Source organism: Limanda limanda, chromosome 14, assembly GCF_963576545.1.
Source record: "Limanda limanda chromosome 14, fLimLim1.1, whole genome shotgun sequence".
Classification (NCBI taxonomy): Eukaryota; Metazoa; Chordata; class Actinopteri; order Pleuronectiformes; family Pleuronectidae; genus Limanda; species Limanda limanda.
The window spans coordinates 4,435,177-4,449,645 of record NC_083649.1 but is presented as its reverse complement, the minus strand read 5'-3'; the positions used below and the strand labels follow the sequence as shown (position 1 = coordinate 4,449,645).

Genomic DNA, 14,469 nt, shown 5'->3' with positions numbered 1-14,469 from the left:
ACTCCGGTCCAGCAGGTGGCGGTAGAAACATCCTGCTCCATGTTTAAAGATCGATGCTCTGTGGATTCAGTGTGTAGCTGTGTCAAGCTTACCAGAGATCTAGCGGAAACATGACATTTATTCTTCAAAATAAAGCACACATGTCCCTTTTGAAAGCCATAGAAGCTCCTAATATGCTTTAAAAAATTGGGAATATAAGTAAATTATTGTATATAAGCTGGAAATTTAATTAATAACACTTTTAATATTGTTTTTAATATTTATGCTGAGGTTTTGTGAGCATTTGTTTTATTTTGAAGGGACTGGCCGGAAACGCGTTGTTCCCTGAAGCACGTCATCACATTGTCTTGACGCCCCTGACTTGTTGTCTAACAACAATGGAGAAGCAGCGACACGTTTAAACCGCGTTTCTAAACTTCTACAAGACCCGGGAGGTAAATCTCTGCGCAGAGAAATCAGCGACACGTTAAACACGAAGCTAATATTCACCGATCGGCCCGTTAGCTAGCTGCGTTAGCATGGTGTCCGGGCAGCAAGGCACAGTGTGGCTAAAGCTAGCTAGCCGAGCAGCAAACTTCCACGTATCTCGCGTTGTTGGTGATTAAACTCGAACTGTCTCATGTAAACGATCCAACGTCAAACACACAAACACTTTATTTAAACTTTAATTCACTTTAATCGAGAATTGAATGTTTAAGTGTTGAATGGACACGTGAACACTTCCCACAACATGTGTTAGCACAGCAGAAAGGGAACGTGTAGTTTCTAGTCTGTGTACTTATATTGCTAAATGTAAATGGTATTTGTATTAATTATTGTTTAATTTGTGTGTAGATAATCATACTAAAGTCTCCTGTGCTGTATTCAACTCTGATACTTCAACACACAGGGTTCTGTATTAAAAACACACAGGTTTTTACCATCTGTACTTATAGGACTAATCTTAATTGTTTATAAGATAATATAATATAAACAAATCATTCATTAATCCCACAATGGAGACATTTGCAATATTGCAATAATCTAAAATATGCATCAGTAAGTAATAACTCTTAAGTGTAAGGAAGGACATATAAAATATAGAAATACATGAATGGAATAACAACTAATATATACAATGTAAAAAACAGATAAATATGTATTGTTTTGCACAGACTGGATGAATATTACACAGTTAAGAGAGTTATAAGGAGCTTGTATAACAGTAATAATAACACTTTATATACATTGCTCTTCTCATACTGTAACATGCAGTACAAGGTGCTGTACTTGGAGACTTCGGTCAAAACTGAGCAGCAAAAGCTTAACAACAGAACATATTAAATTAAAAAGAATGATGGAATATTCAATAAAGGGTGGAAGCATTGTTAAGATTGTGATCAAAGTCAGACATAGCTTGGTAGTTCCTTATCCTTTAATAAAAAGGCTTTTACCAATTTGGGAAATCGTGACCTGCTTGTTTTGCTTTAGATGAAAAAATAATGTTAATAAATAAATAATAAATAAACAAGACATGGTTGAAATTAATTCAAAGCAATACCCTCCCAAAAAATACGTTATTTTAGATTTGTCGACAGTTGCATTTCTAATATGTTGAGTGAAAAAATGTTGCTTGTACATTTCCGACATTTAGGTTGATAACACATGTTTGAAAAAACTATCTGATCAATATATTGGCCTATAGATAAGTAAAGAACAGAAATCAGTAAATCAATCTAGGATCAGTCATCATGCTTTGGTCCTTTTTAATAAGAGTGAATTTAAGAAATATTGCTGCTATTAAACTGGAGTTCTATATAGTTTAGCATTAAAATGAGTTTTTGTAACACACATAAGGAGAAGTTGAGTCAGTTAGCGCAGTGTGTATCTGTTCAAACTGTGTGTAATATGTTATGTTGATAACAGTTATTAATCTCTTTATCCCTCTGCTGTCCCTTTGCTCTTCTTCAGGTTATAATTCGCTCGTTGTTTCATCTGAATGCAGCGACGTCTCATCTCATTCGCTCCCAAGCCGTTCTGTGCCGGTCTGCAAAGTCTTCACGCGCTCGTCAGACGTCAGCCTCTCTTCAAAGTCTGCCGATCGTCTCCGGGCTCCTCAAGCTCCGCCCATCACCCTCCACCCGTATATGCGTTTCATTTTTCCAAGGGAATCTGTAGTTTTTCATCGGCGTCTCATAAAAACAACCTCCTGCACAACAATTTCCCGCGGCTTTCCCAGCGTCGGTGCTGCTCCAACGAGCCGGAGATGGCGGAACAGAGGTTCATCGTGGAATACGCCAAACGCGGCACGGCGGGTTGTAAGAAATGCAAGGACAAAATCCCCAAGGAAGTGGTGCGCATAGGGAAGATCGTGCCCAACCCGTTCAGCGAGTCGGCGGGCGAGATGAAGGAGTGGTATCACGTCAAGTGCATCTTTGAGAAGCTGGAGAGGGCGAGAGCCACCACCAAGAAGATCGAGGACATCACGGATTTGGACGGCTGGGAGGAGCTGCAGGACGAGGACAAGGAGATCATCAATAAACACGTTTCAGGTAAAAAGGACGGCCGCAATATTGATATCTGCCCCTTGAAAAAATCTGTATTGATTTGTGTTTTAAATATGTACATTTGTGTATGTATCTTCAGGCTTAAAATTGATTTGCCTTCCTAAACTCACTCAGTGTTCTTTGTTCTTGTTTTAAGATTTGCGTGTAGAATCAGTAAGATCCAATTTCTCAGGTCAAATAGTTTCTTATTTGCTCTCAAGCCAAATGTCTTCTCTCTTAGACCTGATGGCCAAAGTCAATTCAACTCCAAAGAAGAAGACGCCGGCCAAACAGAGCCCGGCTGCCAAGCTGATGGCTCCTCCTGCCGACCCGTCTGTCAACGCTCCACGCAAGTTCTCAGGCTTCACGGGTAAGACTTGGACGTCCAGGGTTCAGGATTAATACAGAGAATCAACGAGAGACATAAAATATCCAGAATGCAAACGTGTGTCGGTGCAGTTCAGGTTCCTTCAGCTCTTTCTTTGGACACATTGAGAAATCTCTTTTCACAGCAAGGCAGCCTAAAGAAAAAGTTACAAAAAAAAACAAAAAAACACAGTGAGACAATTGGAGACATCGGGGGGGCTGGTGCTAGACACACAACACAAAACACAGCAAAAGGTTCAAGTGATAAACTACAAACAGCAACAATAAGAAGAAGGATAAGACGAATAGCTCAGTGAGTCACAGGGACAAACCTGACCCAGTTGCACCTAATCCCTGCAATTGTGTGTCTCTGAGCTGGGGGGGGGAGAGAGAAGGAAATGGACTCTAGCAATAATGAGATGGACGTCTTCACTATTTATTACTTAATTACTTAGTTCCTGCTACAACGTGAGGCAGCGGAATTAAAGTATTAAAGTGTATAAATAATGAAAAACACTTTGTGAACTGTCTGGGAGGCTCGACCAGGACAGGATGTTCCAGGTGTCATCCGAGCGTTGATATGTGAATACATTTTTGCATGAAGCCAAAAGGTAAAACAAAGGCTGAAAATCCAAAATAGTTAAAAGTTGAAACTGATAGATTGTGACCATTTGAGCTGTTTAACGCAGAAGAATAGAACCGTTCGTCCTGTTGTCCAGTTTAAATCCGTGTTCTGCCGAATCTGTGTCATCACCTCGACTGTTTCTCTCCACTCAGCCACGAAGGCCGGCCCCTCCGGCAGCCCGGGCCCGTCGTCCTCTTCCCCGGCCAAAGCCAGCCAAGGCAGCGCCCTGTCCACGCAGCTCTGTGACCCGCAGCACAAGGACTGCCTCTTCAGGGAGTTCCGGAAGCTTTGTGCAACCGTGGCAGAGAACAACAGCTACAACGTGAAGACCCAGATCATTGAGAAGTATCTGAAGAAAGGCTCATGTGGAGGTACGTCCAGGTGTTCTTCTGCTCTTTGCCCGGGCCAGAGTATACCCCGGGGGATAAACTGGCCTAGGCCAAACTATACCCTGGGGTGTAAAGCGGCCTAGGCCATACTATACCCCTCCAGGCCAGAGTATACCCCAGGGGATAAACTGTTCAAGGTAAAACTAAGCTAAATCAACCACATATACATGGTGGATATGTGGTTGATTTAGCTCTAAGGTCAGGTAGGCATAGTAGTTGTATTGTGCAATCAAAGCATTTGAATCTTCAAAATCTAGGCTTGATATTCTCTTATATTTTAAGGATAATTTACACTGCATTAATTGGAATTCAGCTGTAGGCATATACTAGGAGATCTGTATATATCTCAGAGACTAATTGTATAATTTAAGTACTGCAAGCTAGACTATTATGCAGTTGTAGACACAACACCCTGGGCCTGAGAAGGGAAGGAAAGGAGTTAAATATGGCCATAAGTTAGTTAGCTTTCTCCCTTAATTTACCTGACGAAGCTGAACCCCCAATAAAATGTTGAAAAATTAAGTATTTTTTGTGTATATCATTCAACACTACTGATATCATGGGGGTATAATCTGGCCTGAGGGCTATGAAATGGCCCAGGCCAATTAGGCCATAATACACCCGGGGTATAATCTAGCCCAGGCCACTTTAACCCCGGGTATAGTCCGGCCTGGAGGTATACTATGGCATGTTACACCTGTTTCTGCCACAAAACATTGATTCATAAATGTTGTTTTCTGCCTCGCCCCCAGACAAGTTCCACGGAGACCTTTACCTCACGGTGAAACTGCTCCTGCCCGGCGTCGTAAAGAGTGTCTACAACCTGAATGACAAGCAGATAGTGAAGCTCTTCAGCCGCATTTTCAGAAGCAACCCGGACGACATGGTGCGCGACCTCGAGCAGGTCCGTGTTCCACTGTTACCGCCACTTTGAAACGCTTATTTTTGTTTTCTTAGCCCTGACCCTGTTACTCTTCTGTACGGTGTGATGGAAATCTGGAGATACAAGAGGCTGGAAACACCAAAGTTATCTACGTGTATTTAATAAGGGGCTTTCTGCAGAAAGGATCAACACAGGGAAACCACAAGGGTCTCAGAGTGAAGATGCAGGACAGTCAAATGCATGATCTTATAGAGGAGGACTGAGGCCGTCTCTCTCAGCCAATCAGGACTGGTTCTGTAGGCGCAGGGAGAGAGCTATCTAAACACAGACAACTGATTTACATGTGTTTCCTTTGGAGATAAGCAGACAAACATTCAGTTATTTGGGAAGTCTAAAAGGGTCTAACAGTTTTCAGGTCATACACAGTTCAGGCCATTAAAGCAGTCGTCCAGGTCATAAACTATTTGAACAGTTTGTATATGTATGTAGAAAGGTCATAAAAGCCTTTAGACAGAGCTACAAAAACTTACTTTCCTACTACAACATAGGTTTCACACATACTTTTTTTTTTTTAACAATATATTTATTGAGTTTTACATATAAGAAACATACATTCAAACATTTATAAACATACAAACGTTTATGAACACCCCCAACCCCGGTCAAACACTCAGGGTAAAGAAAAAGAGGCAGAAATTAAATAACTTAAATAAGATGAAATAAAATAATTAAAAAAAATACATATATAAAAATATAAGAATAAATGTAAGTAAATAAAGACATAATTATACAAATACAAATAAATTAAATTAAATTCCAATCAATCAAATCAAAAGCCTCGATAAAATAACGTTCTCTTATTCGGTTTCACACATACTTAGTTAATTTTTCCATTACAACGGCCAAGTATCCTCTGTTTCTCCGTCACGATGTTAGAGGAGCAAACGTTAAATAACGCTGCCCTTATTGAACCAGTCGGTGTTTTGTCTTCCAGGGCGACGTCTCCGAGACGGTGAGGATGTTCTTCGACGAGAGTAAATCATTTCCTCCGTCCACCAAGAGCCTGCTGACCCTCCAGGAGGTGGACGCGTCTCTGACCCGCCTCGCCCAGCTGACCAAGGAGGACGAGCAGCAGACCGAGCTGGAGGCGATTGCCAAAAAGTAATACAGTGCTTTATCATTCCCATATTAATTAGGCCGGGTAGTAAAAGTAGCACAGATAAGGTGATTCATTAAAATAATAAGCACGGCAGACCTGCTCTATTGAACAGTTTATGACTCTTATTTAATGCAGCCGAAAAGCAGCAAATCAAGATCATTTTATTTATACAGCAACAAATCACAGCAGCAGCACTTTTCATATAGAACAGATCTCCACCATATTCTTTACTGTATTATTTATAGAGACCCAACTGTTCTCACTAGGAACCTGTATTCTCTCGAGTGACCAGCAGAGGGTGAAGTCCATGAGAAAATGACTCTACTTCAAACTCAGTGAACATTTTTTTCCCTTTAGAGTCAAAGAGACGATAACGTAAGCGTTGTGGGTGTGACCGACAAATAATGGATTTAATTAAATTTCATGTAGAGGTATAAAGTAGTCGTAGTAATGGGTTTATAATAGTTATTATTAATAATAATTGTAGAAACTCGTTTTGAGGAGGAACATGGGTGAAGGTTGGAGGTTTGTTCCAAAGGCAGAAATACCTGCAGAGATAAAAACAGGCTGAGGAGAGAGGAGAAAACACGAGAAAGAAAGAGATAAAGAGAGGAAGGACAGGAAGGAGTAAGGTGTGGGGGGGGGGCACAGCCTGGAGGCTTGTCTGCTTGAGGGAGTAAACAAACAGATCGAGTCACGCAGTGGGTTTTTAGAAAGTTTACAATAATCTTTTCGACTGGACAATGTGGACTCGTGAATATAACGTGTGCAGCTGGAGACCGAGAGACGGACCTGCCGCTGGTAGAATGATAACTAAGATAAGATTAAGATACATAACAAAACCTGAGATGATCAGAACATAAACATGCTAATTGAAAGATGAGGTGTAAAGAGGAATTTTTAGATTTGAAGTTAGACAGCTCTGATATCAGTAGGGAGGTTATTACAGAGGAAGACAAGACTGACAACGCACAGCATTGGATGGAATATAGGAAATCTTACAGGTTTAAAGCAGTATTTTCACATTCAGGTTAATGATATTAATTAGTGTTATTACTTTAAACTGTTTAAAGGCTCTAATATTCATAAAACATGTGTCCATCGCTGCAGCTCCTCTTTTCAGCCTCTGTCTGAACACAGTTAATTATAAGGCTCAGATATTAATCTCTCATTGTAATGTTCATGGAGAAACATTTATCCCAGGACTGTTGTTATAAATATGTATTTTGTGTGTAGGAGGAGCTGTTCCTAATGAACTGAGTGTATTTTAGAGCTAAATCTTTATTTATCATTTTACCACAGTGTGAAAAAAAAAACAGCGGAACAGATTCAGTGATTTCATTTCACATTATTTGAAAACGGTCCAATTATTTGTTTCCTCTCGTTCCGCTGGCGCTGTTTTTTAATGTTAGTATTTGTTGATTTCTCCTTCTTTTTAGATTGTCTGCCTCCGGCAAGACACACACACGCACACACACACACACACACACACACACACACACACACACACACACACACACACACACACACACACACACACACACACACACACACACACACACACACACACACTCACACACACTCACACACACTCACACTCACACTCACACTCACTATGTTTGTTTGACACTCTACCCTCCACAGCAGCAGACTCCACAGTATGACAGTGTGTTTACTTGTCATAAATGTCATGTTGCTTGCTTTAAACCAACAGAAGCTTTTTATTGTTGTTATTTCTGAGATAATGAGGAAAACACGTGAATTGTGGCATCACTGACTGTCAAGAACAACAGGTTATGTATGTTATTAAGCAGTAATGAACCTATTGTAAATCCACCAGTTATCCATTAATGTTTGAACTTTCTCTCATATCATGAACGTATAGATTCCTCCTTGGTAAAAAGCTGCGTGACTCCAGCGTCTCACAGTTTTCACCTCAGTGATATTAATCTTCCCTCTCTGTGTTTTTCAGATGCACCAGCAACGACCTGAAATGCATCGTTCGACTCATCAAGCACGACTTGAAGATGAACTCCGGAGCTAAGCACGTGTAAGTGTCTTTGTCCTTTTACACCTCTTCATGAATCTGAATATGTTCATATCAACCCCCCCCTTGTGCAGCTTGGACGCTGTGGATCCAAACGCTTACGATGCCTTCAAGGCCTCTCGTAACCTGGGCGATGTGATCGAGCGGGTGCTGAGGAACACGCAGGACGCCACCAACGGGTCGGGTCCCAGGAAGCTGCTCACGGTGGAGGCCTCTCTCATGACGCCCGTCCAGCCCATGTTGGTGAGTAGAGAATCACACGTCTTGTTTTCATCACTTCTTCCTAATCCTTCAAGTCTTTGTGCGATTGAATGAAACATCCATCCCGAGTCGGATCCCAAGTGGTGAATTGGGACATTTTCATCACACACATCTGTAAACTCAGACAAAAATCTTGACAAATAACGTCCATATTTATTTCCTTATAGACCAGATAAGTCAGATCCAATCACAAATGGTGGAGCCACAACCCGAAAGCATTTTAAAGTTATGAACAGATGAAATTAGTTCAGTCCACTTGTGATGGGATCTCTCAGGATGGATGTTGATACCAGATCTGAACACAAACAGTCCAAAAAGTCACTTTGCCAAAATTCGAGGGGTGAGATTTCTCATTCACGGACAAAACTGGTTTAACAAAGTCAGAAACGCATTTTAAATTTAACGTAATTGAACAACGCATTATTCTGACTTTTATTTCAACATATCTTAAGAATTCTTTCATCGATATAGTGACAACATCCGACTTTCCTCACCTCATGAGTTACCTGAGGAATATGTGTCCCGATAAAGTGAGTCAGAGGAACATGATGCGACCTCCAAGGAACGACCTAATTTAATTGCTAAGTCGTTGTGCATCAATTATCCAGCCGTGGGTCTGGGCTCTATAATCGTCCAGTTTGCTTCAGGCCGTGACTCTGAATGTGGGTGAGAGTAAATTAGAAATAGATTTCCCATAAAAGACAATAATTGCCGCTTCGATAGCTTGGATTTATAAAAGAGGAGAGAGAGAGAGAGAGAGAGAGAGAGAGAGAGAGAGAGAGAGAGAGAGAGAGAGAGAGAGAGAGAGAGAGAGAGAGAGGTTAACAATAAGATATTTTCTGGAATATAAATTTGCAGTAGATTTTTACCCTTTTGTGTGCTAGAAAATAAAGATTAAGATAAAACCAAAGTTTTCCAGTGATCTCAGAAGGTCAGCGAGTCCTTTTAAAGTACCGGCAGCTTCTGGACCTCACAGATAACCACTGGAACCCCGGCTCCACTGGAACCCCGGCTACAAATGCAACTATTAATTCAACACGATGCAAAAAATGTTTTCCTCAAAACCTACAGACCATTAAATTCCCATTACACCGCAGACTTTTAATTACACAGCGTAAGAGCAAATTGAAGCTCGCTGCAGCTTTTTCACATTTCAGTTTACAAACGAGCAGCACGGTCCAGCTCCCGTCTTCCCACCGGGTCACAGCTCTGCAAACTTCCTCCTGGTCTTCACATCAGTTCACAGTAGATGAGATGTTACCTCGACTGGGGACACATTAGTGACGGAGGAACATGAACTGGAGTTAAGACGAGGACGGACATAAAATGAAGTGTAATAATTTGCATGGTGAGCTGGGAGATGCAGTTAGTTCAGGTGGACATGCAGAGATATTGCCTGAGTAGTCAAATCAATTAGTTTAAAACTGCAGTATCGTGTCTTCCCCTCCGTCTCCTCCCTTGCTCTCTACCATGTGTCCTATGTGGCCTGGGATATAATATTAATAACAAAATGAATTAACCATGAGAATTTATTCGCCTGCTGAGAGATTTGTGATTTATTATTTTGTCCTTTTTGTGTTTCCAGGCCGAGGCGTGCAAGTCGGTGGAGTACGCCATGAAGAAGTGTCCCAACGGGATGTTCTCCGAGATCAAATACGACGGAGAACGTGTGCAGGTCCATAAGAACGGAGACGTCTTCAGCTACTTCAGCCGCAGCCTCAAACCAGTGCTGCCACACAAAGTCAGTCCTCACACACACACACACACACACAGACACACACACACGGTATGAATGCATGACAGAAGGGAACATCCTCAGGTTCGCCCCCTGCAGGATTGAGCAGTTTAAAGGTTTTATCCTGGTGTGAAATCCACACATTACCCACGGTGATTTTCCAGCATTTTCCTCTCTCAGCGTGAGGCCGACCGCTTTTCACACGTGTGGATAAATGGATCTGAGTCACGTTCATCAGCCGCTTTGACCACTAGAGGCCGCTGCTGTGCACGATGCATACGGTACCTCACAGCAGCTTTGAAACCGCAGTAAACTTCACTTAATAACACAACGGGCAAAAAAAACATACAGAAGAACACGCTTGAAAACCGGCTCCTCGTGCTTTCTGATAAAAATATCCTCCACTTTCCAGTCCTTTAAGCCTTAATGGTCTCTGAACACGTGTGACATCCCAGCTCGTGCTCCCATCAGTATGCACAACTCGGCCTCTGTAATTAGACAGTTTATGTTAATGTTAGGGTAACACTCTGTGGGGGTGGGGATAGGACCTAATTGCAATAATCCAAGTGTCCCTAATGCGCTTTATTCTGATAAATGACGACTGTTAAACTGTTTGGTTCTCGTCCACCACAGAGAGGAATGAAGGTGGATAAATACTTTATTGATCCAGAGGGAAATTTAGGCATCTAGAAGCTCATATGATATTTATAATGTAAAGCAGATCACAGGAACATGAGAACAAAGGTATAGTGATATACACACTAGACACCAGCTAGAGTTTAGAGCATAATAAGACAAATATATGAACATATACATCAACTTAAGGATGATAAAATAAAAGTTAAAGATGTTCAGATTCCATTTCTCCTGATACTGATTAACTGCGTATCCAGCAACACCGAGTTCTTCTTCTAAACCAGTGCATTTAATAAATAACTTGTATATTGTATTTTAACAGCTGTTTGCTACTAAGTGGCTCAGGTTAGATTCTTTGAAAAACATATTAGACATAGAATGAATAAGGTAGATCTTCTTTCATTATCTAGTTTTACAGCCATTACTGAAATAGAACTCAAATAAATAAATGGAGGAATACACAACGGTTATTTCCTTGATAGTAATAGTTTGAAACTAAAGTCTTACAAATGGTACGAGTCACCGTTTAATTTGTATCCAGCTCTGGCTAACACCACATTACCAGGAATCATTAAAGATGTTTTGTTGCATCAGTACGTAGATTTGCGTACTCGTTTTCTGCAGTATTAGATGGAGTTAAGATGATGGTGTCCATATTGGAACAAGGTTTATGTTTCATTCATTATGATCTGAAAATAGTCTTAAATCGAACAAGTTGGAACCTTTATAAACCCCGGTTGAGTCCTGCTGCTCCTCAGTCCTGATCCCTGCGTGTCTCTGTCTCTGTCTCTGTTCCAGGTGGCCCACTTCAAAGAATACATCCCTCAGGCGTTCCCCGGTGGTCACAGTATGATATTGGACGCTGAGGTTCTCCTAATTGACACCAACACCAGTAAACCTCTGCCCTTTGGGACCCTGGGTGTTCACAAGGTGACAACATCAAACCAATTTGTTCTCTTGTCTCTTCCAGCAGAATGAATCTGGTCACACATCAAATCGTCTTTTTCCTTTTCAGAAAGCTGCGTTTCAAGATGCCAAAGTTTGCCTCTTTGTTTTCGACTGTATCTACTTCAACGGCGTGAGTCTCATGGAGAGGTAACGTGTTTTCCCCGAATCGTCCTAAAGGCGTCTTCGCATTCCACTACTATTTAGAATTTCTGTAGAGAAACAATAAGACGCTAACACGTGACCTCTGACCTCCAGGCCTCTGCGTGAACGCAGGAAGTTCCTAGTCGACAACATGGAAGAGGTTCCCAACAGGATCCTGTTCTCAGAGATGAAGCACGTCACCGTGAGTTCAACCACGGATCAACAGTAACTCAGCGCAGGAGCGATAACATCTAACTCTGTGTGTGTGTCTCTGTGTGTGTGTCTGTGTGTGTGTGTGTGTGTGGCAGAGAGCAGGAGATCTGGCCGACATGATCACACGTGTGATCAGAGAGGGACTGGAAGGCCTCGTGCTCAAAGACGTAAAGGTGAGTTACTTATTTCATTGTAATTCAACATGTCTAAAAACTAATATAATATAATATTGGTGTAAGGTGATTTTAAATAAGTCCAGATATATAGAACTTTCCATAAATGCACATTTTTCTCAAATTTGTATTCTTTAAGACAATCTTCTGTCTGTGAAAAGCTCATAACGGATGATTTTACGAGTTAAAAAGTGATAAATGGGTTCGGCTCTAACGTCAGTGAAAAGTTATATGTGAAGTTTAATGACAGCTGTAGCTGGAAGACAGTGGATCTGAAGGTTTCCTGTCCCCGTGTGTCTCAGGGTATGTATGAACCGGGGAAGCGTCACTGGCTGAAGGTGAAGAAGGACTACCTGAACGAAGGAGCGATGGCGGACACGGCCGACCTGGTGGTGCTCGGAGCTTTCTACGGAAAAGGCTCCAACGGTTCGTAAAGCTCCGACTGACCTCCGCAGAACATTCATACATTTCATGACCTCTTCTGACAGGTTGAGTGCTTCCCCAGGGGAGCGTGACCCCGGCTCCACCCACATTAGCTCATAACTGACCATTTTTTAATAATGATCATTTGTTTAATGAGCAGGGGACCACTTTGCAAAACTGTGGTCAACTTTCGGCAAAGACGGATTAAATTAGTGGAGCGTTAAATAAGTTTAAAATGGTGATTATCAAACATCGTGTCGAGACTTAAAACTTGTAAATCAGTGAGTTTTAAACATTATAGACTCAACTTTTCTTACAATCAATCAGATTTGTGGCCAATTAAAACAATAAGAAGATTAGTACAACTTTGGAAAGGATGGTGACATTAACAACTAGAAAGATACAAAGACAAACCCCTGCCCAGGTTAACTCTCTACCTCACCATTCAGGAAAGAGGAAAGTAATTCCTGGATTTGCCCGTTGATCCGGATCGGCTCAACAATGTAATGGGGTCTTCTTTGCATCGTGCCTCACCTCTTTCCTGGAAGTCAGATTATCAGTTTGGTTTTATCCTGCTAACAAACAAAGACAAATACATTAATATCCATACGAGTCTAAAGATCAGTTGTCAGACAGGATCTTGGAGCCAATGAGGAGGCTGCGTTAATGAACAAACAAACAACACAATAGAAGCAAAACAAATGCAACAACAAAAGGTTCACGTGTCTGAAGTGCGGTTAACAAAGAGCTGGTGAAGCGTGGAGACAAATCTAATGGAGCGGAAACAATCAGATGAGATCACACGTCACAACACAGCAGAACAAAAGGAAACCGCAGAGAGGACACGGATCTGATGAGTGGATCTGAACAGACGAGTTCTCTGAGGTTCAGTGACATCACACCATGCAGGTGTCGGAAAGAGAAGCACCGACAATAATTGATTATGATGGTCGGTAAAGATATTATTGATTAATAACGAAGGAGACCGAGGATACACATGCTCAAACATGAAGGACAAGAAACCACGATAATATCCTAATAACTCAGAATCTGGTTCTGGAAAGTGAAGCCGATGTGGAAGCTCCTGAAATCTGTATTTTCTCAAATCAGCAGATTCCACTGGTTTGAAAAAAATCTGTTTCTTTAGAAGTCTCTGAGAAAATGACTCACTTGATTCATAACATCGGTAGACATGTTTTTTAATTGTCTCAATCTCTAATTTCCAGTCCTCTTAAAGCTATATATGTCAAAACAGCAGCTCACAAACAAATGGGTGACGCCCCCCCGTCCCCGCGCCCCCCCTAATGCCCGGTGTGTTCCTCTGCCCACCAGGGGGCATCATGTCCAGTTTCCTGATGGGCTGTTACGACCCCGACTCCAGGAAGTGGTGCACAGTCACCAAGTGCTCCGGAGGCTACGATGACGCCACGCTGGCCCGGCTCCAGAAGGAACTGGACGTGATCAAGATCAGCAAGGTCAGAGAGGATCCACTTAGAGGCTCGCCTGAAATACTGAGCTGCTGTAATAAAATTCAAAAATTAATCTCTCCTGTATGTGTGTGTCTGTGTGTGTGTGTGTTTGTGTGTGTGTGTGTGTGCAGGAGCCGAGCAAAATCCCAGGCTGGTTGAAAGTCATCAAGAACTATTATCCCGATTTCATTATCCGCGATCCTCAGGTGAGATTTGACTGTTCAGCACATTCGCAGCCCGGTTGTATATCTGTGAACTGACGACCTTTTGAATGAAGTGATCAGTTAAAAGCACCTCCTGCATATGTCTTCTGCAGGAAAAGTCTACGTATAAATTACCCTCAGACGTATTAAGATAATGAGCTGCAGGGCTGCGAGTTTACGGGAAAAACTTCAGAGACGGGAAACATATGTTTGGACTTTTCACTTTGAAAATACAATCCACAAACGTCTTTTATTTAGAAACCAATCGTCACA

General features: G+C 41.7%; 1 protein-coding gene across 1 annotated transcript in view; it reads left to right on the top strand.

Moving 5' to 3' along the window:
* The first annotated feature begins 366 nt into the window (after positions 1-366).
* lig3 (ligase III, DNA, ATP-dependent) overlaps positions 367-14,469 on the top strand; it is a 20,807-nt gene continuing 6,704 nt past the window's right edge. Inside the window, exons 1-16 of the mRNA XM_061086055.1 lie at positions 367-434; positions 1,951-2,531; positions 2,767-2,895; positions 3,669-3,887; positions 4,658-4,809; positions 5,783-5,949; positions 7,920-7,997; positions 8,069-8,237; positions 9,841-9,996; positions 11,425-11,556; positions 11,642-11,721; positions 11,830-11,917; positions 12,024-12,101; positions 12,404-12,527; positions 13,857-13,999; positions 14,125-14,199. Coding sequence (XP_060942038.1) covers positions 1,979-2,531; positions 2,767-2,895; positions 3,669-3,887; positions 4,658-4,809; positions 5,783-5,949; positions 7,920-7,997; positions 8,069-8,237; positions 9,841-9,996; positions 11,425-11,556; positions 11,642-11,721; positions 11,830-11,917; positions 12,024-12,101; positions 12,404-12,527; positions 13,857-13,999; positions 14,125-14,199 — 2,343 coding nt within the window. The 5' untranslated portion in view covers positions 367-434; positions 1,951-1,978. The remainder of the gene's footprint in view (positions 435-1,950; positions 2,532-2,766; positions 2,896-3,668; positions 3,888-4,657; positions 4,810-5,782; positions 5,950-7,919; positions 7,998-8,068; positions 8,238-9,840; positions 9,997-11,424; positions 11,557-11,641; positions 11,722-11,829; positions 11,918-12,023; positions 12,102-12,403; positions 12,528-13,856; positions 14,000-14,124; positions 14,200-14,469) is intronic.